Below are 26,818 nucleotides of genomic sequence, written 5' to 3' on the forward strand. Positions count from 1 at the left end.
AATGTGTGGTTGCCTCTTGTGCACCCCCAACTGGGGACACAATCCGCAACCCAGGCATGTGCCCTGTCTGGGAATCGAACCAGTGACCTTTTGGTTTGCAGGCCAGTGCTCAATCCACTGAGCCACACCAGACTGCGCAGAGGAATGACTTAAAAAGTTAAACTTTTTCATAAACATGTACAAGAAATTTTGTATATGCATTCCTGCTAAATTATTCCTTTTGTTTGGATTTTTATCATACCTTTCTCCAAACAGCTTATTCTTAATTTAAAAAAATCAAGCATCCACTAGGTTTAGTGATTAGACTGTCAAATACAACTATTTTTAAAAACACTTCTAAGTCATGTTCTCTTTCTGAGGAAGTAAACAACAGAAATAAAGAATCAAAAGCTTCGCCATTCCATAAACCTGAGAAAACACCCCTTTTATGATCAGATGTTTTTATTTTGTTTTGGTTTCTTTTTTTGTTGTTTTGTTTTATTATCTGAGAATTTTGGCAAAGCAAAATCAAAAGGCTTAAACTATGAGAAAAAGACATACCCTTTTAGAACAATTTGTTTTAATCAGGAGACTAACTTTACTGTATGCTACGGGTAACTTTTCTCCATTTATTACAAGTTTTCAAAATGATGGTAGTTTAAATAAGATGGAGAAAACATTTACCACCACCACCCCTCCAAACAAAGCCTGGTAAAGGCCAAGGTATAATTGAAAATAAACTCAATGTAATGCCAGTAAGGTTTTTCTTAACATATTAAGTCTGCTTACAACTGAAGGATCACTATGTAGCAACCATCTCTGATAATGAAAGACTTTACTCTTCAGAATGTGAAGTGTGTACAAATACAAGTCAGAAGAATCGAAACCAAGGGTCTTTATGGCTTTGATTAAATTTAGCTTTATGTCCTAGCTCTAGAAATTATATTTCTCTCTCTCTTTCTAGAGACTTAGCCCTTTCCCTGGATAATCAGCAACCCCTGAGGAAGCCCAGACCTGACTAATGATCACAAGATCTGGCCTCTGGCAGGCTAAAGATAACATCTTGACCTAAGTTATGTTCCAGCTCCTGAGTCCTAATGTGGAACCACCCCCTGGCTACTTTCCCGTGAGACTAGACAGAAGAACACCAGAAGAGACCTCAGAACTGTCCTCGAGATCTGAAGAAATGATTTACTACTCTCACCACACTTCTAACCAATCAGCTCTCAGCGTGACCCTGAACCTCCTAACCCATGGTGTCTTGTGACTTGGCCCTGTATAATCTGTAACCTACATGCCATCATCAGGGAGCTCCAGCTTTGGAGCATTAGTTTCCTGTTCTCCTGAATGGTGCCATTCATAATAAAATAGCCAATATTTCTCCACAGCAGTTCTCGGTGTTTAATGTTTGGCTTTGCTGGCACCGGGTGGTCTAACTCTTTCAGGACTATAACAGAATCTTTGTTAAACTATTCAGGGGCCCACCAATATGCAGTACCTTAGCCATGAGGGGGGAAAGTACTAAGGAAAAAAAATAGAATTTCGCTACTTAGAAAACAAGTTCAGTATGACCCTCTTTCAACATCATAAAGGGTGAGAATTTGAACATAAAGTGTAATTTTGAATTAATCTAGGTTCTTCCTTATCTGGGCTTATATTAGGAGACAGATTTATAGACAAATTCAAAAAATAAAAAGTGCTACCAAGCCTTAGGCATTTTGAAGTTTCTAAAGAAAAACTCAGATGGTTCAACTCCAGAAATAGCTTTATATTATAAAATTTAGCAGGTACCTGGGATGGCACTGGCTTTTCACCATTCTCTGAGTTCTCTCCTTTCGAGTGATCTGTCAGTTTCTGCATGTATTCATTTACTGCCTGACAGTTAGGGTATGATGGTATATTTCTAGCAGAAGACACGTCCGTTGTTCCCATGATGTCTAGTTGGGAGGAAATGGCATCGCCTCTTGTGGTCTGAACATTTTCCACACTCACTGTGGCAGTTACGGGCAGATCATTTTCTACAAGAGCGTTCTCACATACTTCTCCTTGGCTGTCAAGGGTTGCAGGGGGGGTGCTGATGGCAGTGCTTGGCTGGTTTTCTGCCTGGGATTCTGACAGGGTCACACCTAATGGGCAACAATGACTGTCTGATATAATCACATGGTCTTCTTTGTCAGTCATAGTAATTAGGAGCTGGCTGCACTGGTTGCATCTTTCTGGGACTGGCTTCAGATCCTGGGAAGGGAGGCATTGTACAAGTGCTAAGCTGTGGAACGCACCACAGGCAACTTGTAGCACTACACGCCCAGCAAGATGTTCCACCTTTTGTGGCTTTGTCACGGGGAAGGTAGTGGTAATGAGGCCCAACTGACAACCGGTACCCCATGCCCAAATCTCTCTGCTTATTGACAGTGCCAGAGTGTGCTCCTCGCCACATGCCAACTGCAAAATCCTGACTGCTAACAAGGGACTGGTGTCAGAATCAGAAATGCTGACAGGATTAGGTTCTGGAACATACGGCTGGTTAGCTACTGCACACTGGCCAGCAGAGTTCTCTCCCCACGTGTATACTATGCCACTTTCTGTCACTGCTCCACTGTGGAAACTCCCTGCTGCCACAGTAACAACATATTGCCCAACCAGGGCGTTTTCTAGAATGGGGCTACTTGGACAAATTTCTGCTGGTTCACTTCTCCAGGGAAGATTCCCAAAGCTGTAGACTGCACCATCTGAAAGTTAAAACAAAAAGAAAAAAAATGTGGGGGGAGGGAGTTAGTGAATTAACTAGAAATTTTATCAGCAAAATTTTAATCCCCTCTAGGCTTAACAAAACAGGATTTTTTTTAAAGCAAAGTGTAGAGATTAGGTTCAAGCATATAATATTCCAAATTTATTCATCTTTTAATAAATAACATCTTTTAACATTCTGAAATATAGTGAGAAGTTCTATAAATTGCAGAATGCTACTTTCAAGTGCAGTACTGCTCCTTTCCTTCAGCCTCATCCTACAAACTCTGGCAGTGATTGTAGGCTAGGACCGAAGCCGACTCCAAATTTCAAAGACAAAATGATCGTGACAAGATAAAATAAGCAGAAGATAAAATTTGTTAAGCAGAAGACACATTTGCTAATATCTATAACATTTGTTACTACTGAATAAGTGAGAGCAGCAGAAAATTTATGCAATGGCATAAAAATATTTGAGATTCATTTTGGCCAAAATTAAGAAATTACCTTTATACCTCCAGGTTGTAAGAAAGCACCAGTGTTAACAAGACGTGGCTATCTTCAGGTTGTGTACCACATGATGTGTGATTTTTAAATGTTACATATAATACACAGTCATCTGCTGCTTAACAACAGCAATACATTCTGAGAAATTTGTTGGGCAATTTTGAAAAAATAGTGAATCAATGAAGTGTCCTCACTGAATTATGAGCTAATGGTCAAATTAAATAGAGACAAAGAAACTTGAAAATTGCTAGCATTCAATCAACACCATTTTCTCACCAAAAAAAGATAGCACTGGAGATCTTTTTTCCATTTCAAACTACACACTTCTGTCAGGGAAGATTTCTTCAAACTTTGACACTTAAAACCAGAACAGTAAAATTTCAACACAAACAGTGGTAGCCTATCCACTTTTTAAACGTTTTCCCTCAGTTGTCCCAGCCCATTTGGTGTGATTCTACATATTTAAAGATATTATGTTCTTGAAGGTTCCTAAATATCTTACTGAAGGGCTAATAAAACAGTAACAGAATTCAACCTATATATGCTTAAGAACTATATATTTTAAGCCCATAGGCAGGTATTAAATATAGTTTACATTTTTAAAATAAGGCTTTTTCTAAACTCTAGCTTAATATAACAATAATATTACATATTATTATAAGAAAAGTTATTAAAAATTAATGGAAAGCTCGTAAAGCCACCAAGGTCAGATTTAAGCTTTATTTCCTAGAATTTGTCTTCACTTAGTGTCTCCAAGGAAAATACCAAAGCATCATTGAATACTTAATAAATGCTTACAGAGCAGAAATTTATAAATTAGTGAAACTGATGGCAGTTATGGCCCAAATCAAATTCACCACAACTGAGCTGGTAAACTGCCATTAAAATTAAAGGCAACTTTCTACATAAATTTTAGACTATATTTCTATCTGTTATAGATTTGTAGATTTTATTTTTAGCAGTACCTATGAGCTGTTATTTATACCTGGAAAAACAACAGGGACAGTATAACCAAGTGGCTTAAGAAGCAGGCTTTGAAATTAAGACTCTCTGGGTTCCAGTCCTCACTCTGACACTCTAATATGTAGCTAGCTGTGCTTAGAGAACTTTTAAACCTCCCTGACCTTCAGCTTCCTCATCTGTGAAGTGGGGATAATAATAGTAGCTAATGAAGACTCAAGGAGATAATACATATAAGGTGCTTAGTGCAGTGGACGGCACATAAAATTGTTTAATAGATACTAGCTATTATTGATATTATTATTCTGGTACATTTAATGAACAAAGGTATAGCGAAAGAGCCTCTGGATAGATAATCTTGCAAAAAAGTTAATTTTTCATGTACTTATTATTGAAAAACTATCCTCCCTTTTATTCTTATTGTGATATATCTTAAATATAAAAACTTATCTGATTTCTGATAAGGTATGTACCTTGAATTTAAGAATGAATCTAATTTCTGATAAAGGGAATAAGAACATATTTTGAAAACAGAAAGAATATAAGCTCCAACAAAGTTCATTAAAAACGCCTATCCAGTAACTCTCTTACCTGCTCTTACACACTCAGGCATTTGTTAGAGTTTCAGACAGTATTTGCTAAGCCACTCTTTTCAATACCTTCAGTCAGAAGAACTCCATGTTTCACTCCAAGGGCTGCCTGAAGAACTGTCTTCTCTCCCCAGCCCGGCAACCTCTCCGGTGTCACAGAACAGGATCCTGCCTGCCAGACATGGACCAGGCCTCTTTCTTTGGATCCTTCTGCCTCTGTTGAGCTACAAACATCAAGAAAAATCACTTAAATGTTCCTGCAATTCAGGGTTGTATCTTTTGTTCTTAATATTTTCATGAGATTTGTACCTTTTACCAGCACGACAGGAGACTGGGTCAGATAATTTAACACCTATTTTACGCTTTGGTTATGACACAGGAGTGGAGATAAAACTAGTTATATGAAAGGTGATAATCTAAACCCATTAATTGTTTATCTCTATCTAAGAAGCAAACAAAACCTGGATTATTTTTTGAAGTTTTATGATTTAGTAGCATAAAAGTCAAGATTCTAAATTCTCAATATGTTAATTCCTTGTTTAGATATTAAAATTATAACATGGCCCAAGTTGGAGTCTTACTTTAAAATTTAGCTTTAAATGGGGTAAAAAAGTATTCGATGAGAAAGATAGAAGCAACAGGGATCCATGTCACTTTATACTGAGTTTAGTATATAATTGCTATTACAATTTTTTTAAGTTTAATCTTTAGTGTATGTTTTTACACTACCATTTAATCCCCTTATACTTCCCTCCCCCCATTACAGTTTTTAAGAACCAAGTTTATAACAGGTACCAATAAATCCTTCATCTTCTTCTCATGTTCTGGCCAAAGAATTCTATTTATCCATATAACAACTCTGGTTCAAAGAACACAAAACACACAGCTGCATAACAATGACCACATCCTAACTGCCTCCCCTTCTAAGAAAAGGGCGTATTAGGATACCCTGGGTTTCTATTATATAAAATTTTTCTGTGTGTCACCGCTGACGGTACATTTTTTTCATATTCTTTTTTACAGAACACTGATGCCAGTATTTTAATAAGGCACAGAAACGTTTTTGGTTTTCTTTATTTCATAATACCTAGTAATTTTTGCTAAATAATTTCTCTAAATTATAATTAGGCATACCATGGTTTCATGGAAGGGAAGCCACAAACTTAACCTTTCTTTTAAAATATCCATGACTAGTTTTCTAAAGATGGAAGATGGTTACAAATAAGGCTATTTCTAAAAACCTGAAATTATTTGTGAGAAAAAGTATGTTTTCAAAGGCTTTATCATGAATGAAATGAAGACACTGTGTGCCTTTTATAAGCATTATAAAAGAACTAGCAACAAAGCTGATCACGAATCAGCTTTATTTTAATATCTTTCTCTCTTTACCAATCAACACAAATATCACTCACTATTCCTGCTTAATAACTATCAACAAGAAAATAAAGTGAAAAGAAGCTACACATATGTGGAATTGTTGTGTTTTCCTAGAAAGATGGGGAAGAAAGAAAGAAATGGTTTCACCTTCTCTTCTTTGAGTCCATGGGTCAGTGGGAGCACTCCATCACCAAATCATTTCCTCTTTACTGTATTTAAAGACCTACATGGTAAAACACAAATTAACAGTAAAATAATACTGTGCTATTTTATCCCACAGATTTAGAAAAAGAAGGAAAAAAAGGAAGCCCTCTGACAAGTGCACATTCACTGGGCAATAAATATGCAGTGAAACTATTTAAACTATTTCGTATCTTGCCTGCCAAAGAGGACTATGTAGACTGAGTCTGTCCACTGAGCTTATAAAAATGCCTGTTGATTGTCCAAAGTAATGTCAAAGGAAGATTAGCTACAATTAAGCTGTACTTTGTCAAGCAACAAACTTTTTAGTTTCTTTTTTATTATAAAGAAGGCAGTTCAATCTGAAAACTCAATGTGTTAAGTTCATTTCATAAACATTGAGGTTACTTTTTAAGTGCCTCTGGAACATATGAACACTTAAATACCAATTAAGTAAGAATTCCTAAAATCTCTTCAGTAATGTATCAGATTTAAGTAGTTTTAATTTGTATTTTTCAGAATGCACACAAAATATTATATTATTAAAACAGGAAGTTTTTCATTTATTAGAACTAACAGTATTTTCCTAAAATCAACCTCAATTTAAAACCATAATCCACAGGGAAGAATAAAATATGTTTTAAAATCAACCCCTGAACAGAAAGGAGCTATATAAAAATTATGGTATAAATATCATGACCCATCAGTTCAGAAATGAAATATTTAATAAAGAGATAGAAATATAAAAAGGCAGACAGAAATGCTCAATGCATTTCAACTAAGAAATTCTCATATTTAAAAGCAACAAAACTCATGAAAATAAAGGCCGTGAGGTTTTACTTGTGCGAACTACAAAAATACTGGGGCCAAATGTATGATTTTTCTGCAGAAGATGCGGTGGTCACTGTGCTCTGCAAACAGCCCCTAGCAGCAGGAGTGATGTAAGGTCCATCTGTTGACTCCAGGTTGCCTGTGAATTCTTACAGTTTCCCATCTGTATACCTGGAGGAAATTACTCTCTATCTAATGCTTATTTTAGATTTTGAATCATTCAAAGTTGGATGAAGGGTACTGTGTAAACAAAAGATACATCTGAATAGATTTAATAAATGCTATTAATTTGATAAATATGATTAAGTGACACTATGTTTTATGCGTGATAGTAATTAACTTAAAGTAAAATGTACAGTTCACGGTATACAGAGAAATTCTCACGCCATATCTATCTTGTGCTTATCTATCAGAGATCAAGAAGTAACTGTTCCCTTGATTAAATTTAAACAACACCCAGCAGAAACCTGAGAACTCTGGGAGGGTGTGGAGGTGCCTGGAGCAAGCTTTACAACTGATTAACTGTATGTAAATAGAATTTTGTCCTACTGCCTGACATTCAAAAATGTTCAGAATCTTTTGGGAAATTGCATAAAACAGTTAAACTGTCTTCTCTTTTAGTGCCCTATATTTGAATAGTTTTTTTTAAGGGAGGTTTCACCTTACAGCATGTGATTTTTCAATACCACTCATTTTTTTCAAATCCAAAGGGAATTTAAACTCTCCAAACTGTTTTACAACTTTCTTTTGTTACTATAGATGGTGGGCACAATAATTATCCCAAAGATGCCCTCATCCTAAGGCCCACAACTTGTGAATATGTTAGGTTGCACGGCAAAGGGAAGTTAAAGTTGTTAGTCAGCTGACCCGGAGATAAGGATGTTATCCTGGTTATCCAGGTGGACCCAATATAATTACAAGAGTCCTTAAACATGGAAAAGGGAGACAGAAGGAGAGAAAGAGATGTGATGACGGAAACAGGGTCAGAGAGATGCTACAACTGCTGGCTTTCAAGATTGGGCAGGGAGAGGGGAATGAACCCAAGAATGTGAGTGGCCTCTAGAAGCTACTAGGCAAAGAAACAGATTATCTCCTACAGCCTCCAGAAAAGAATGCAGCCCTCTGACACCTTCGTTTCAATCCAGAGAGACTTATTGGACTTTTAACCTAAAGAAGTGTAAGATAATAAATTTGTATTATATCAAGACACTAAATGTGTAATAATTTGTTATAGTAGCAACAGAAAGCTAGCTAATACACTATCTCATAGATACCGGTATCTTTCTGGATCAGTTATTATATATAGTCTATCTCATTTTGTTTTAATGGTGTTTAATGTTTGGCTTCTTTCAAGAAATGTCTGCCTGAAACTCAAATAGGACAATGAGAAAAAGAGAAAAGACTACAAAGGAAACATAACTAAGAAGGAATATTGAAGCTAAATATTATGGGAAGTTTATATCATAAAGTTATACCTCACACACTTATATATATGTAAGTGGCAATTACCAACTTGGTTTATTCTAACATTCTTTCTCAATTATATATCCATACAGAAAAAGTAACTGAAAAATTTGTTTTTTAAATATTTCTATGATCCCCTCTCCAAGAAATCTGTAAGACTTGCCTCAACCTTTCAAATAGCATTTAAACTGCCTTTTGTTCTTTCAGTGCTTCCTGTTTCCAATTGTTATAAAATTGCCTAATCATGAAGCTCCCTCTGGGGATATTCCTCCTCAGGTGAGCTTTAAGGTTCTTACTCTACATTCCTTTGGGGGACTGGATCCCAGTACTCTGCTCTGATACAAGAGCTGTGTACAAACAGTCAGAAAGTGTGGGGTCCTCTTGTGCCTCGGGTGGCCTTTCCAGAGATCAATGACATCTGTGATATGAGCAAAACAGACTCTAGCATCTCCTCCAGGTATTATGTTCTGTGAGCCACAGAACAAAGCTAGCTTCATTTTTAAAGCATACCACTCTATACTTCAAATTATTACCTTTCAGAGTGAAATGTAAAGTAATTAAACTCTCAGATGGCCCTTTAACACAAAAAGCCAACCTTGATGATTAAAGAATTGAATCCACTGTGAGATCCCACTGGTACAGACGCTACTGCTACTTTTAACTGAAAAATAAGCTATCTTGTACATCCAAAAGATATACATGGTTTTAACCCCATGATCTTGTAGTGCCCTAAAAAAAGAAAATCTGGCATAGATGTCCTAATCATTGCTAGATAGAAAGCTACAAACTATCCACAAGTCCATAATTCCTTAACCAGAAATCCAAAACACTCAGAAAGTTGAAAGTTTGTTTGTTGTTTTTTTGTAACTCTTTTGGTGGTAAAATTTAATCTGACCTGAACTCATCTGATAGCAAAACCTGATCTGAACTAATACGAGGTTATTTAATTTTGACCCCTTTAGTGTGAACAGTCATATATTTTGCTGCAGAAATATTAGTATGATTATGAGGCAGTACCAAAGGTCCTACAGGAAGTGTTATATGTGGCTTATGCACCTTATTAAAAAGGTCAAAAAATTCTGAATTTCAAAAGACATCCTGCCTCAAAGGTTTCAAGAAAGGAACTAGGAACCTGATTTTAAAATAACAACTATCATTTTTGGTAGGGGTCCCAAACTTTTAACTATTTTATACTTCAATTAGTTTCTTTTGTGTACTTTTAACATTCACTTCATCTTGGAAAGTACACTAGGAAGTTGCATTGCTTACAAGACATTTTATAAGTGCTTTAATATTTATTTTAATGGTGATAATTTACATGTTACATTTACAAAGTTTTAAGTCAATTCTATGGTAAGCATACTTACATAGAGTGCCCAAATTAATTTTGCTAGACTACCCTATACTTACTTGAATCATCTTAGCGGAAAAAGGAGGCCTGAGCTTTTTAATTTCTGACAAGGCCTCCAATTTGGTGGGAAGAGGTAAAAGGTGTTTTGTCCTAGAACAACTACGACCTGTATGTATTAGACACAGGTGGGGGATAAAGGAGAAGCGGGTATCAAAAATGATCTCTAGCCCTGGCTGGTGTGGCTCAGGGAATTGAGTGCAGGTCTGTGAACAGAAAGGTCATTGGTTTGACTCCTGGTCAGGGCACATGCCTGGGTTGCAGGACAGGTTCCCGGTGGGGGGCGTGTGAGAGGCAACCAATAGGTGTTTCTCTCCCTCTTTCTCCTTCCCATCCTCCCTCTCTAAAAATAAATAAATATTTTTTAAGTGATCTCTAGGTTTAGCCTTGAACATCTGTATGTTTTTTCTAAATTGATTTCAGAGAGAGAAGGGAAAGGAGGGAGAGGGAGACAGACATCTATTTATTGTTCCACTTATGCATTCATTGGCTGAGTCTTGCATTTGCGCTGACAGGGGATCAAACCCTCAATCTTGGTGTACAGAGATGACGCTCTAACCAACTGAGCTACTTGGGCCAGGGCTGTGGCTTGTGCAACTCTATGTTGGTGATACCATTCACTGAAATGGGGAAGAGTGAAAGAGAGAGCCTTCTTAAGTGGGCATTAAGATTCTGGTAAGATAAAAAATTTTTATATCATGTTTAAGATGCCTGTGAGAAATCCAAGAGTACATATCAAGTGAGCAGATGAATATATGGGTATGGAGTTCAGACAAAAAGGTTTCAGCTACAGATATAAACTTGGGAAGGCAAGTGAATAATATTTGAAATCAAGACAAGGGATAATATCATTGTACCGTGTATTATGAGGAAGGAAAGACAAAGGTCAAGCTGTGAGGAGCTCCTGAACTTAGGCTGGATAGGATGAGGAATAAGGAAAAATGGCTTAAGTGAGAAGCGGCCAGAGAGATGAAAAAAACATGAGCCTGCTGTGGGCACAGAAGTAAAGCAGAGAGTGTTTCCAGCAGGAAGGACTGGTCAATTAGGTCAATGCAGCTGGGATCTCACAGGATGTGAATTGAAAAGTACCCATTGGGTATGTCAACACTGCTACCGTTGCTGAGCATGGGAAAGGACTGAAAATCAGATTCGGGTAGGATGACTATAAATGGGAGGTAAGGACATGAAATTAAAGTTCATGCCATTGATTTTTGCAGAAAATGTTGAAATGGCAAACAGAGAAATGGAGCAATAGCGGTAGAGAAACGTGAAGATCAAAGGTTGATTTTTTTGTGTGTTTTTGGGGGGACATAATCTAACATGTTTGTAGGACAATGACATCAACACTAGATGCAAGGGAGGTAAGGATAGAAGGCAGAACCAAGTCCTGGACAAAGTGAAACAGGAATATGTGTCGTGGGATTGATCTTTCACAAGAGGAAGGATCTACACTTTAAAAATAAAGGAAACAGCCCTGGCTGGTGTGGCTCAGTGGATTATTGAGTGCCAGCTTGCAAACCAAAGGGTCACTGGTTCAATTCCCAGTCAGGGCATATGCCTGGGTTGCAGGCCAGATCCCCAGTTGGGGGTGCGTGAGAGGCAACCACACACTGATGTTTCTCTCCCTCTCTTTCTCCCTCCCTTCCCCTCTCTCTAAAAATAAATAAGTAAATAAAATCTTAAAAAGAAAGGCAACAGCAGGTAAAGGTAGGTATAGGCAGTGCTACAGATTTTGTGTTGGGAGGATAACAGTCCCATAAGATGGCACCTGTAAGTGACCAGGACTTTACAGTAGGTGTGCAATGTACTCAAATCTCACTCCTGGCTCCATTCATTCTGTTTCTTTCTTTTATCTTGCCATATTTATACATTTCTGTAAACTGCCCTAATTTTTTTAGGAAAAAGAGAGAATCTAAATAATTTTTAAATGGGAAGAGAAATGTGTTATTAGACTATTATCCCAAATGCAAAGAGAAAATTAAGTCATGTAGGAGTCTATAAATTCATCTCTAATAAACTATATTCTCTAGATAAAGTCCTTTTGCCTTAATAATTTAGTGAAAGGTAAATTTTGCAAGTCATAAACATACAAACTTTCAAATGTTTAAATTTCAACAGCTAAAACTACATGTATTCTTTACACCTACTATGCTCCAGGTTTGCGAATCTAAAACTGCCATAGAAGCAAAAAAATATCTTATTCCCCATTATATCCCAGCTACTTAACATAGTCTTGATATATCACAGGTACTCAATACATATTTGTAGGCAGACTACGCCTCTGTAAATAAACAAGTTCCAGCTCTTAAAGAGTTTATGTCGTACTAGTAGTATGCTCTGTCTTTCTGACTAAAGAGTTTATGTCGTACTAGTAGTATGCTCTGTCTTTCTGACTAGAAGAATGACTCTGTAAAGCAGACTCCCCTCGATACACAGAAAGCTAACGTATACTCGAAAAGTTGGGTCCTTCCAGTCTTATTCTCCTGTCTCACTTACTGGTTTGAAACAGGTGTATTGATTAAAATAGTAAAATAATAGCAATAATTGTAGTTACAAAAGTAATGATTAGTGTTTTGAATAGCAAACATTAAGATATAAAGACAATAAAAATAATAATAGAGAAGCAAACTGCATCATAATGCCCTGAAAAAAAATTGGACATAGAGTGAATCTGATATAAAAATTACTACAGATCATATGCAGTCATTTACCTTATATTTTTAAAGTTTAACTACATTTTATTGCAATGTAGTAAACTGGAGTTTTATACCGTGAATGTGGTAAACAATAATTTAAGACATGGTATTCTACACATGGTACATGGTTAACAAATGTTTGGTTTTAGAGGCTCAGGCAATATGTTTACACATAGGTTAAGGCAACCTTTTACTCAACCGCCTGATTTACAAGTATGTAATCTAAACACCAACAACTGCTATTTCCTGGATATCCTATCACCAAAGCCTCTACAACACTACTGAAGGTCAAGGAACACTCACCTTGCAGTGAAGCCTTAACAAACCAATCACCATCAAAGGTCAAGGCCACTTCAAATTCCAGTCCTTTCAGCCTTAACTGATGCAGTAGAAGCAACTGCCTGATAACACTACAGAAGCTCACCAACCTCTTAAATCCTGACCCAGAGTTCAGTGATTCAGTAAATTAATGCATTGAATAAAGTCAGTAGGCTGGCTGAAAAGATGTGTTATTTACAATGTTGTTATTAATGAGATAATGCACTAAGTCATTGATTCAAAATGTATTATCAACTCCTAGAGGTCAGAAACAAGAGTATCAGTATACTCTTGTACCCAAAGCAACCACCTAGGTACAAGCTGAGTAATCTGTGGAAGACAGACCTTGATTTTAGGTTCCAATCCACAGACTTCCAAATGATATAGAAGATTTCTAGTGCTTCTAACAAAAGTCAGTATTAGACACAAAAGGAAAGTGTCACCTCATAACAGAAACTTTCATATATAATTTGTTAATGGTATTTCCCCAAAATAAAGACACTTTTATTTCATGTCACTTCACAAATGTTAGACACGCAGGAAAGAATAGTCCCTTTCTCCTTATTACATGGAGACAGTTTTTGGTGCAATCAGGGACACCAGTCTTTTATATGGCCTGGTAATTTCACCTTGAAAATTACTAAAACTATACTCTAAAATGAATATTACCCATGGAGGGAGCTGGTAAACATGGGGGAAAGGTAAACATAAATGCTCAGCAATGCCCATTAAGGTCCTTTTTGTACCCACTGCATATTTTAAAAGTACATTTTTTTTCAAATTACTAAAATTCCCATGAAACATGTTGGTGGATATAATACTAGCAACTGAATTTCAAAGTCCTAGGTACTGCAATAATTTGTGCCTGTTATTACATGTTGCAGTATAATTTCTGACACAAATTGTTTATTCCTTTAATATTTTGCTACTATGCTTTTATTAAAATGGCCGCAATTTTTTTAAAGGCAATATTACAGAAACACAGTTTCCAGTATGTTGGCCAATCAGTAACATCTAATGCTTAATATCATCAAAGGGTCACATAACTGAACAGGGAATATACATGCCAAAAAAAAAAACTTCTCTGAAGATATGTTTCACTTATTTTGAAAATGCTAGTAACAAGTATTCTTGATTAGAAATGAAAATACTGTTTAACTCACAAGTTTAAATACTGAGGTCTATTACAGATCAGCTATTAAATTTACCATTCACTCCACTACTCAACCACTTAACCCATGGTCATAGTGTTTACTTATTAATACCTAAAAAGAGAGAATTATTTTCTTTGAGCAACAACTAGGACACCTGCATTCACAGTATAAACTGCAGTTTACCACATTATAATAAAATGTAACCCACCTAGCCCTGACTGGTGTGGCTCAGTTGGTTGGGCATCATCCCGCAAACCAAAGATCGCAGTTCAATTCCCAGTCTGGCACATGCCTGAGATGTAGGTTTGTCCAGGTCAGGGAGAGTGCAAGAGGCAACTGGTCAATGTTTCTCTCTCACATCAATGGTTCTCTCCCTTTTTTTTCTCCTTTCCTTCCCCTCTCTCTAAAAATAAATAAATAAAATCTTTAAAAAATATATAACTAACCCAAACTTTAGTGTGAATAACCAGGTGGTATCTGGCAATTTTGTATCTGAGTCACCCTGTCAATCTGCTCTGCAATACTTTGAGAGTTCATGATCAGTATATGCTTGTATTTCCTAAGAGTCTCCAGGATTTAAGTTCCCCTGCAGCCTCTTAAGAAGGATCATTTCTCACACCCTCAGAAAAACATTTCCCCAGGAGCACAAGTCAAACAGCAGAGTAAAATTGACTAAATAATTGGTCTGTCTCTTCGCCTTAGAAATGTTTTACACAGTGGCTGCACAGGCACATTCTTTTTCTATTGCATGGAGAAAATAATTATTTTTCCAGAGTCGACTACCTTGAGACTAGAAAATAAACTAAGGAAAGCATATTGGGAGAGAGCCCTGATTATAAATAAAAATGTTAAAATACTAGTTACATAAACTATCCTAACCATACAGAAATCTGTAAAAAAAGAAAGAACAAATCCATGCATCTATCAGTTTTAACAGATATTAGCATATTTCCATGTGAGATCTAAGGGAGCTCTGTCCAAATCTTTCTTCTAAGTTAATGTGTCTTATTTCCCTGCATGTTCTTATACTTTTATGGACTTTCATTAGATATAGATGTATCAATAAACAAGGTATGCTATATTACTTTAAAACTCTACATAAATTCATCACATTGCATATGTCCTTTGGTAACTTGCTTTTTTCATTCAATATTATGTACTAGAGATGTATTTATGTTGAAAAACATAGATCTAGTTCATTCATTTATACTAGGGGATAGTATTCCATTGCATGAATAAACCATAGTTTATCCATTTCCCTCCTAAAGTACAGCTGGATTGTTCTACTTTATTGCCATTTTAAGAGCCGCTATAGTCATCTTTGCTACATGTTTATTTGCGCAATTGCCCCAAGTTAATTAAGAATTCAGCTCAACAATTCAGGCTATAGAAGGAAAGAACCCTAGAATGAAAGCACCAGGTGCCACTGTTAGGTATAACCACCACCTTCCTAATATGGAGATCATGTGAACTCCGTATTGGGAAGAACTGTATGATTACTCAGTAGAAAAATATTTAAATAATATGTGATAAGTAAGGGAAACATGAATTGATCAATTTTTGGAATTAATGAGAGTAAAGCTGACCTTCTAAGCATTACTGACTGGCAGCCAACTAAAACTCTACCAAACAGCCCAGTCTTTTCCCCACAGGAGTTGAGACAATTGTCCTTTTTTTTTTTTTTGAACTCTAAGATAAAAAACTAACTCAACAAGAGCCCCCAAAAGTACTTCACTACTTTTTAAAAATATTTTTGCTCTACCCATATAGATCAATTAGTTCAGCTACTTTATCAATTGCTCACAGCCATTCTACCAATTGCACGATGCGGGCAAACATCAAGACAAGAGAGTGTCATCAAAATACAGAGAGAAACAGTAGATGGGGAAAGAAAAATACATGCAGTACTAACAGCACCAAGTCATAGTTTGTCTTTATATTACTTGTGGTTATCACGCATTTTCTTAAAGACTGATATCCTATAACATTTACTACTCTCATTACTGATGACTGAATTGTTTGGTAATCAACAGAGAAGAATTAAAAAGAAAAAAAGTTCTAAAAAAAACTCTATCAGAAAAATCTGCATCCCTAATACAGCTGGAATATGTGGTAGGTTTAAATCCACAAAGTTATAAAAACAACACTAAATGATTTAGAAGTCATTAAAATCCTCACAACATTCCTCAAAACCATGCCCCCAACTGGGACCCCCACCACAACCCAGGCATGTGACCCTACCAGGAATCGAACCTGCTACCTTCTGGTTGGCAGGATGACACCCAACCTGCTAAGCCATGCCAGTCAGGGCCATGGTACTTTATTTCCTTCATCATTATCTTTTCAAACGTTAATATTGTGAAACAGATTTGAACTTTTTTGCTTTAATTATGAACTTTGAATCTGTCAATAATCATAGTTTGCAAACTAAGTACAAAATTTAAACTAGGTATAGATTCCATCAGCATCTTTTCCACTTCAAAACACCTTTACAGAGTACCAAAGTTCCTACAGATCACCCTGAAATCATATTTTCTCTAAGTATAAGAATGTATCATAAAATTATCTGGAAACAATCCCGACTTTAAAAAGTGAATTATAGTTATTTTCTAAAAATACTCAGTTCTCTTCCCCACCATTTAGGAAAAAATGTTGGTTTGGTTCATGATATAGTGAAAGAAGAAATTAATAACTATAAAAATAGCTAATATGTATTGAATATCTACCATGTGCCAGGTACTGTAATATATGATATGTGAACCATTAAATGTCAAGATATTATCATGAGGAAGGTACTTTTATCCCCAATTTAGAGATAAAGAAACTGAGGCAGAAAAGTTAAGTAACTTTCCTAATGTCAGTGGATATATGTCCAGATCCAAATCCTAGGATCTTAACCATTATGCTTATATGAGTAAGATTAGAATATTGCGATTTACCGCAAAAGCAAATTTTTCACTGCTTTAAATTCTTTTAAGAATACATTAACTCGAAGGTCAAATGGTCACTCCAAACCATTCATATTAATAATAAACTGAAAAAATATCGAACTAATAAGTTTGCTGAATGTTTATACCTGTTCAGAATAAATATATATCACACAGTTGTAAAGCCTTTTAAAGAACATTCACAGCCACCAACAAATCTAAAAGGCAATAGACGGAAGGCTACGCATTCGTGTACAACACTTCTGCCAATACACAGTTGCTCGTCTCCAAAGCCGCGCTAATACCCGAGTACTAACACGAGTATCGCGTCAGGACTATTTCCTCAAGACAGCCCCTGTTAATTTCCTGTCTTCGCATCTCAAAAGAACTTACCACCCTCTGGTATCATTTGAAACACCAAAGGGCTTGGCTAAACTACTAACTCTTAATACCACTTTCTTTTTCTGCAACCACCTTTTCAAGCCACCAAAAGCCTTGGTCCACTCTCCACTGCGATCTGTATCCTGGGGCAAACCCGCCTCATCACTCACCACTGTTCGCGCTCAGAATTGTTTTTCTGCTCAGCACCTGGGGTGAGCATTCAATAAATCCCCATGAATGAATGGGTGGAAGGCGGCGTGGGTGGAGCCGGGAAGAGAGGGGCGTGAAGGAATTTCACGCAACTGAGAACACTGCGGGGTTGCCCCATCTTGGGAGGGAGAAAAGGCAGCAAGTGCAAAAACCTGGGGCCCGGGCGATGCTGGCTTGGGAAAACGCGGGAGCGGAGGCTGCAAGTCTCGGCAGAGCGCTCCGGGCCTAGACCTGCGCCTCTGCCTCCCTCCCAGACCCCGCCTCCCGCACTCTCGAGGCCTCGGCCGGTGAGCCCAAGGAAGCCGATGGCCGCCGTGGGACGCGCGCTGGCTCACCTGACGCTCCAACCGCAGCAAAGCAGTCTGCGTCCGGCGCGCGATAGCAGCCCTGGGAGTTGGTAAGATCAGCTGATTCACGGGGGCGGGGCGTCCGGGTCGGAGCCAGGCCGCACGGCCGCCAGCGGCTGTCAAGGCGGCGGGGCAACGCTCGGGAAGTAGGTGGGGTTAGCTGCGGACGGCGTCTGGTGCGGATCAAAATTATCCAGGAGGCGTACAGCACCGCCAGCCAAGTCTTCAGACGTGCTGCCCTGCTCTTAGCATAGGGCGGAGCCACGGGTCCAGAGGCTACTTGGGCGATGACGTAACCTGGAGTCCCGGGGGTCTAACTACTGCGGGGACTGTTGGTGGCGAAAGTGGTTGGTAGTTGCAGTCATTTTGTTGCCACCTCAAACTGCAAGAATTAGAAGGCTGAGTTCGCTACTTTTTACAGCGAAAAGGCTAAAGTATCTTCAGTGTGTTCGTATGGGCTGGGCTATACCCTAGCGGTGGTTGCTTCCCGCTCCTACGAATGACATTATCCCCTCGACGGGTTGGACTGCTTAGTTGCAACCCCAAAGGATGGAGTAGGGTAGGAGGAAATGAATTGGCCTTTCCTGATTCCTACAAGGCTCCCCACTATACAATATGAGTAAAACCAGTTTGCCTGCCCGGCACACAGTTTCACGACAGTCTGCTTTCCGCAGCCGCAACCCCACTCCGACTCAGCTCGCACCCAAGTCCTCTGCTGAAGATTAGCCCGAGCCGAACCGCCGCTCTTGGCACACTGGATGCGAACTCTCTGTTGCTAGGCAGTGTGCCATCGCTGACCCTGCAAACCTGTATTCAGACCACCAAGGGCACGTGTGCAGTCAGGGTCTGAAGCTCCTGGCATAAATGGTCTATCACGTTCACTAACACCCTCAACTGAAATGTCTCCTTGATCCTTCGCTCACCTGCAAAACCGTTAGTCTGCAACCATTCAACCAACTCCGCACCAGTCCACCCCGCACCAGTGCTGGAAATCACATAACCCTGAGAATTGCACCAGTGCACCAAACGTGTCCAACTTCAGCCTGGGCTTCCGTGGGACCAGGCAATCTTGCTAAGCCTAAAACAGTCTTTTAAAATTGCCACTCTGAATTTCTCCTATTCTCAGTCCCCTGATATTCCCAACCCTCACACTTCTAACATCTTACTGAACGCTACCTACCCCCATCCCTTTGGTAAAAATAAACAACTTTGCCTCCTACATTTCTGAGGAAAATGAGACCACTGTGAAGGAATTTCCTTGACTCCCGCCAGACACAATTACAAAATCTACCTGCAGCCTTTCCTTCCCTTCTCCTTATAAGGGATATTCTGTCCTCTCAAGGTTTATTTCTCCACCCCAAAGATCCCTTCCAATCCCCTTAGAGATTTTGCTCCATTATTTTTTTTGAAAAGTATACAACTTTATTTAATGTTTTAATTTATGTGACACATAGGACTTCATAAAAAATAAAGACCTGAAGAAACAATGAAATCTGAATGTTTTTATGCTAGGTTTGATAAAGAGTGGACCGACTTGGAGATATATGATAGGACAAGGAGTATGACTTGGCTCCATTATTATCCCCTCTCTTTTGTGCATTATCTTTTTTTAACTTGTTAGTTTTTAATGCCCAAACTGCATAGCAGTTATTTCTTTCTCAAAATATTTTTCAGATGTTATTTATATAAAGTTTTCATTGAATTTTCAAAAAATATAACATAAGAGAAACCACTGCTGTGTGGCTGAGTTTCCTGTCTGTAAAGAGCAGGAGGTGGACCTTTGCACTGTGTTATTTTCCACTTTCTTAAAATGGCACAGGGCAGCCCCTCTGAGTGGCCTGACCTAGGTTTGGGGAGTTCATCCCACCAGGGGGTCCAAGACACACTCCTACGTGAGCCAGAGGACCTGGGATCCAGAGGGAGGGTCATAGTAAGGCAGGCAGAGGTGCTGGGACATCTTCTGGTCTACAACAAAGAACCCTTGGGTATTTTCAATCTCCACCCCTCTGTTACTCTTATTCTTCAGTATATAATCCTGTTCCTGCCTATCCCATCTTTTAATTTCTTTTTCCTCTGTCCTCATTTCTTTGCAACCTACTTCTCTACCTCTTACTTTCTGACCTCCCACTCTTCCTTATCCCACACTGTAATCTCTACTTTTTCAAGTCTACAGACACCAGTAGTCACCTCCTACTTTTGGAATGTAATGGTACGGTCTAAGAATGAAAACACTTTATGCAACCATTTAAATGAAAAGATAAATCTATCTGTATAGATACTATGGAATGATCTGGAAATTAGATTGTTGAGAGAAAAAAATACTAGACACTGAGTCGTGTGTATTATAATCCATTAATTGTATATTATGTGCGTATCTTTTTTTAGAAGATTTTATTTATTTACTTACTTACTTACTCACTTATTTATTTTAGAGGGAGGGAAAGGGAGGAAGAAACAGAGGGAGAGAAACATTGTTCAGGTCTTTCTCACAGGCTCCCAACAGGGACCTGGCCCACAACCCAGGCATGCGCCCTGACCAGGAATTGAACCTACAACATTTTTGTTTGCAGGATGATGCCCTACCCACTAAGCCACACCAGTCAGAGCTATGTGTGTGTCTATTAGAGAGAGAGAGAGAGGTGTGATATATACCCTTGTCTTTGTATATGTGTATATATTAGCTCTGAAAGGATACATTAAAAAGTGACTAATGCTGAGGAGAATTAGGAACAAAGGTGGAAGGAAAAGTCACCTAATTTATGCAATATTGCACTGTTTGAACTTTACAAATATAGTTTGAATATACCTTTTCCTTATTTTTAAAAAACTTTCAAATATGAAAAAAAAGTGTAGTCTTATCTTCCTTTTCCTCTTATTCTTCTAGACTCCTGGGACATACTCCTTCTGGGTTTTCCTCCTATTCTTTCTGATCTTTTCAGACTGTACCTTAAATTCATGGACTAAATAAATATTTATTCCCACTCATTATGTGCCAGGCGCTGTTCTTGGCACTAGAGACACATGATGATGAACAAAACAGACAAGAGTCTCTGTTCTCATGGAACCTGCACTCTGGTGGCGTTGAATATAATCTCCAGAGATGGCAGCCGTCAATCCTGCCTTCCTCTATACAATGCCACTCTTGACATCAAGAGATGGAATCTATGTCTTCTTCCCCTGATTATGGGCTACACTTGTGATTTTTTTTTCTTTTTCTTTTCCTTCTTTAACTAATAGAATGTGGCAGAAATAAAGTTCTGGGACTTCCAAATTAAGTTCATAAAAAGAATGGGCAGCTTCCAGATCTCTCTCTGAGAAGCCAGCTGCCATGCTCTAAGGAAGCTTCAACAGTACTCAGATTGTTAAGAAAAAATGTAAAGAGATAAGCCACATGGAAGAGCATTAAAGTGTCAGAATGTGAGTGAAGTCATCAAGTGCCTTCCAGGCTAGCCCAGTTACTGGCTGAATGATTGACATCAGTAACGCCCAGTGGAGAAGAACAGCTTGGTCAAGCCCTGCCTGAATTCCTAACCCAAATTACCAACAAATAATAATTTATTGCTTTAAGCCACTACGTTTTGAAATGTTTGGTTATGCAGCAATAACTGAAACAAGTAGAAAGAGTGAGAGATAATGAACAAAGATGATACTGACGAGGCTACAAGGAGGCAAAATATATAGTAGCTAAAAGTATAGTAGCATGGTGGAGCCAGACAGCCTGGGTTCAAATCTTAGCTCTATCACTTACTAGATTTGTGACTTTGGCACGAGTTATTTAACCTCCATGTATCTCTGTTTCTTCATCTATAAAAGAGTGATAGTAAAATTACCCAATTTATAAGGTAATGTGAGGGTTAAATGAAAAGTACTTAGAATGACACCTGGCACGTAAGTGCTATATAAATGCTGTTGTTCTTACTGTTGTTCTTATGAACAATAAAAAAAGGGAAGGGAAAAGACAGGGAAGAGAGTGCAATTTTATGTAAGGTGTGCAGAGAATGCCTCTATTCTAAGATGTCTGAACAGAGATCTTGGTGGGGTACTCAAATGTTGGAAAAAAATTTAGTTTCAGGTAATAGTTAATAAGCTTAGTAATCAACATATGTAAAAGCTGTTGTTTCAGGAACTGAAGGTATGACCCACCTTGACTCCAGGAAGCCACAAGCATTTCCACCTTTGTGCCTCGGAAGGGCTGCAAGCAATCAAGATGGTGTCTGAGCCACTGTCCTCCAGGCTGAGATGTCCACTGACCAGGACACATATAAAGACCACTGGCCAGGATGCAGATGAAAGAATGATGCAGCTTTTATCTGATTAACTTTTCCCCTGAATTCCAAACCCCTTACCTACACTTTTCTTCTTATAAAAAAGATCAGTTTACAATGGAATTTAAGATGTTCTATTAGGATACAAACAGGCCGTCTTCTCAGGTCACTGGCCATCTGAATAAAGTACCCATAAAGATCAATCTCTGTCTCTGCTTATTGGGTGTGGTAGATGACAGGCAGCACAAATGCTGGCTTTTCCAGTTTCAATCTGAAAGAAAGTGAAGGCAGAGCCCTGTGGTTATCTGATAGTCCAGGCAAAGGGAGTAAGCAAAGGCTAGGGGGGCAATGTGGCTAGAGCTGAAGGAGAAGAGGTTGAAAGGTAGGAGATAAGATCAGGTAGATATTGATTTGATAGTGGGAACAGATCCTTTGGACCTAGGAAAGGACTTTGGGCTTATCTGAGTGATAAGGGCAAAATTACTAGAGGGCCTCAGGCAGAAGGTGTTGTAAACTGGCTTTCGTTTTAAAAGTGTGACTCTTACCTTCTGTGGACAATGATCATAGTACAGGAGTTTCAGAATGGAAGCAGGGAGATCAGTAAGAGGCGATTACAGTCGTTGAGGCAAACAGTCATGATGGCTTGGCCTGGAATAGCAGTGGAGGAGGCAGAAAGGAATTGGATTCCTGATGTATTTTGAAAGTACAGCCTACTTTGAGAGAAAGAGAGACATTAAGGCCTGAGTTATTGGTAAAAACGTGTTGTCATTTACTGAGATGGGAAAGACTAGGAAAAAGAGTGTGTTTGGGGACACGGGGCAGAATACCAAGCATTCATATTTGAACATGTTATAGTTTACATGGCTATTGAGGATCTGAATGGAGACATCAAGTAGGTAGTTTCACAGAGCAGTCTTGTGTTGGGGACGAAGGTCAGGGCAGGAGATATAACTTTGTATTAAAGATTTTATTTCTTTTTAAAGAGAAGGGAAGGGAAGGAGAAACAGAGGGAGAGAAACATCCAAGTGTAAGAGATACATCAATCAGTTGCCTCCTGCATGCCCCCACCCAGGGACCCAGCCCGCAACCCTGGCATGTGCACTGACTGGGAATCAAACTACGACCTTTTGGTTCTCAGGTCGGCACTCAATCCACTAAGCCACACTAGCCAGGGCCGGAAGATATAACTTTGTAAACTGTGAAGGAAAATAGAAGCAGTCTGAGCCCTGAGCCCTGGGGCACTCCTCTTTTTAGAGATTGAGAAGATAGGGAAGATAGAGCTCAGAATCCTGCTGGGTTCTCTGAGGGGGAAATAACAGGTGTTTTAGAAAAAGAAAGAAGGCAAAAATATCTAGCAGAGAGTGTGGAAAAAAGAAGAGTGGTAGAAAATGAGGTTGTAGTGCTCATGTATAGGTTGGTGAGTGAGGATATGAGTTTGTCTTTTATCCTAAATGTAAGGGACATCATCAGAAACTTTTAATGGAGGAATGACCTGATCTGGTTTGTGTTTTTGAAAGTTCATTCTGATAGGGGATCTCAAGAATTGAAGATTTTAGCCCTTAGTCAATAGACTTAAATGATTAATGCATGGGGAAAGTTGTTACTTCAGGAACTGGAATGCATGACCTATATGACTCTAGGAAGTGGACAAGCAATTCAACCTTTGTGCCCCAGGGGGTCTGCAAGCAATAGAGATGGTATCTGAACCATTGTGTTCCAGGGAGGGAATGTCCACGATGCAGATAAAGAATTGTTGACCAACAAATAAAGAAGTGCTAGGAAAATCATCCCAGACTACAATTCTTATCTGATTAAGTTTTTTCTACACCCCTTACCTACTCTTTCTTCTCCTTATAAAAAGGTCAGCTTGAGGTGAGATATTAAGACAGTTTTTGAGGGTACATAATCCACCATTTTATCAGATCACTGGCATCTGAATAAATCACCCATAAAAATTTCAACCCCTGTCTCTGCTTTTTGGTTCTGGTAGTGACAGGCAGCATGAACACTGACTTTTCCAGTTTCAATTTTGTCTAGTGCTTCATGTGTACTTCCTATTTCATTACATATATTAAAAAGACGTTTACTCAAGGGCTGGTATTTAGTGACATTCACGTTTTTTGTGTAAATCCACTCTGACTGAATATAGGAGAGTAAGAATGGAAGCACAGAAACCAAGCAGAGGTATCGCATTACGCTAGATGAGAGGTGTTGCCTTGGTCTAGGGTGATGGTAGTACAAGTTAATAATTAGATAGATTTGCTCTGGCTGGTGTGGCTCAGTTGGTTGAAGCATCATCCCATAAACTGAAAGATTGTGTGTTCGAGTACCGGTCAGGGCACATGCCTAGGTTGCAGGTTTGGTCCCCTATCAGGGCATGTAAGGGTGGCAAAAGGTTGATGTTTCTTTCTCACATTGATGTTTCTCTTCCTCTCTCCCCCCCTCTGTTCCTCTCTCTCTGGAATCAATAAATATATATATATATTTTAAAGAGAATTGGATATATTTGAGATGCTCTCTGGAAGTAGAGCTGGCATGATTTAAAGATGGATTAGACATAACATTTGATTTGTATGCTGCCTGGATTACTTTCTAAGCAACTGATTAATGAGAATTCCATTTTCTGAATTTGAGAAGACTAAGGAAAAGTATCTTGGCATGGTTCAAGAGGTCTGTTTTTGACATTGACTTTGTGATACATTTTTGGCATCCAAGCTGAAGTGTGCTAGGAAGAAGTCAGAGCTGTAGGTAGAGATTTGAGTCACTTGCACATAGATGCCATTGAAAGATAAAGAGAAATAGATTAAATTACCTGGAAGGAAAATGTAGATAGGGCCAGGACTAAGCACTGGGTTGCTCAAACTTGGAAGTTGAGCAGAGGAGGAGGAGCCAGGAAAGATGATGGCAGAGAAGCCCCCACAGAGGTAGGAGGACAACTAGGAAAGTGTTCCCTTGGCAGAAATCAAAAAGGCTTTCAAGAAGGGTGGCGTGATAAATGATGTTGAATGCAGATAAACAGTAAAGTACGTTAAGGTCTGAGAAGTAGCACGTGGGTTTCATAAGACGGAATCTCTGTTGCCTTGGCAAGGGCAGATTTAGTGGAGCAGTAAACACCGAGGCTTAATTGGGGTGAGTTAAAGAGAGAATAGTGGGTGAGGAAATAGAGACTTCTCCTTCAAAAAGTTTTGTTGTGAAGTGGAATGGAAAACTGGGTCAGTAGCTGGAAGGGGTGTGGTGTCAAGGTGTAAAATAGATACCCCAAACCAAAGCCTTAAAAAAAAGCTAAATAGTTGATATGACAGCAAACTTAGATTTCCTATTTCCAAAGAATCCAACCATACAGGGAAAAAAAATAATCCAACATGTTTTCTATATATCATCATAGACTCAATACTCTCAGGGCATGATCTGAGCTGAATCCGCTTAAAAATATAAGCTCTTTTAGCATAGTATATATCACACTAATATGCAAACCTGTATGTCTCTGACTCTCTTGTTGGATTCTAAGCTCCCAGACAGTGTTTCTCATTTTCAATTCTCTAAAGATTACTGCAGTGCTTTGTACTTTAGCAATTGTTCAATAAAATTTTACTGAGAGCTAGCAGTTTGACAATTTGTTGAAATACAGCTATCTTGACTGATGTTGGTTCTAGTTTGGGTCTTTTGACTGATACTCCCACTTTCTTACTTTTGTAATTTTTTAAAATCCTTACCCGAAGACTTTTTAAAATTGATTTTAGAGGGAGAGAAACATCAATGTGAGAAAGAAACAGTGATCAGTTGCCTCCCATATGTACCTCCACTGGAGACTGAACCTACAGCATTTTGGTATATGGGACGATGCTTCAACCACCTGGGCAGGGCCCACTTCCCTATTTTTTTTTAGGATTTTGTTTATTTTTAGAGAAAGGGGAAGGGAAGGAGAAAGAGAAGGAAACATCAATGTGTGGTCACCTCTCGAGTGCCCCCTGCTGGGGACCTGGACCCGTGTGCCCTGACTGGGAATTGAACTGGTGACCCCTTGGTTCACAGGCCAGAACTCAATCCACTGAGCTACACCAGCCAGGTCACTTTCCTATTCTTAAAAGTCAGGAGACAAGGATCCTCTGGTGCTCAAAGGCCAAAAGGCTTAAAGCCAATGGTTTACCTGCCCTGGGACAATCCATGAGTGAGTGTGTGAATGTGAATCTGTGTGCATGTGTGTGGAGGTGGGTTGTGCAGCCTCTGTAAGGTAATGATATTTGGGTTAATTTTGATAATATGGCAATACAACATATTTTATAATATATTATTTGCGAAATGCTTCATATGTGTATTTTATTCTTAAAACAACACCATGATAAGTATAATTATTCCTAAAATACCTATGAAGAAACTCAGGCCCACTGACTTGTCCAGGTTAATCCAACTACTCTTAGTGGCAGAGGAACTCATACCCAGGTCACCAAACCTAGATCTCCAAACTTTAAACTCTCACTCTCTGTCTCCCCCGGCCCC

The 26,818-nt window shown here is 38.6% G+C and overlaps 1 protein-coding gene across 7 annotated transcripts in view; it reads right to left on the reverse strand.

Annotated features, from left to right (window-relative positions):
- The window catches only part of ALS2 (alsin Rho guanine nucleotide exchange factor ALS2), a 74,866-nt gene extending 56,713 nt beyond the window's left edge, over positions 1-18,153 (reverse strand). For 5 of the 7 annotated variants that reach the window (XR_006655997.2, XM_053918944.2, XM_024563856.4 and 2 more), the window contains exons 1-4: positions 18,045-18,153; positions 6,288-6,363; positions 4,833-4,987; positions 1,771-2,708 (exon numbers count right to left, since the gene is read on the reverse strand). Coding sequence is in view for 6 of the 7 variants with exons in the window: in XM_053918944.2 (XP_053774919.1) it covers positions 1,771-2,708; positions 4,833-4,987; positions 6,288-6,307 (1,113 nt within the window). In the remaining variant the exon portion in view is untranslated. Of the gene's footprint in view, positions 1-1,770; positions 2,709-4,832; positions 4,988-6,287; positions 6,364-14,399; positions 14,661-17,669; positions 17,905-18,044 lie in introns of those variants that run through there. The other 2 variants (XM_053918943.2, XM_045198199.3) reach the window with 2 other exon arrangements.
- Positions 18,154-26,818: the final 8,665 nt, after the last annotated feature.

This window comes from Desmodus rotundus, chromosome 2, assembly GCF_022682495.2.
Source record: "Desmodus rotundus isolate HL8 chromosome 2, HLdesRot8A.1, whole genome shotgun sequence".
Taxonomy (NCBI): Eukaryota; Metazoa; Chordata; class Mammalia; order Chiroptera; family Phyllostomidae; genus Desmodus; species Desmodus rotundus.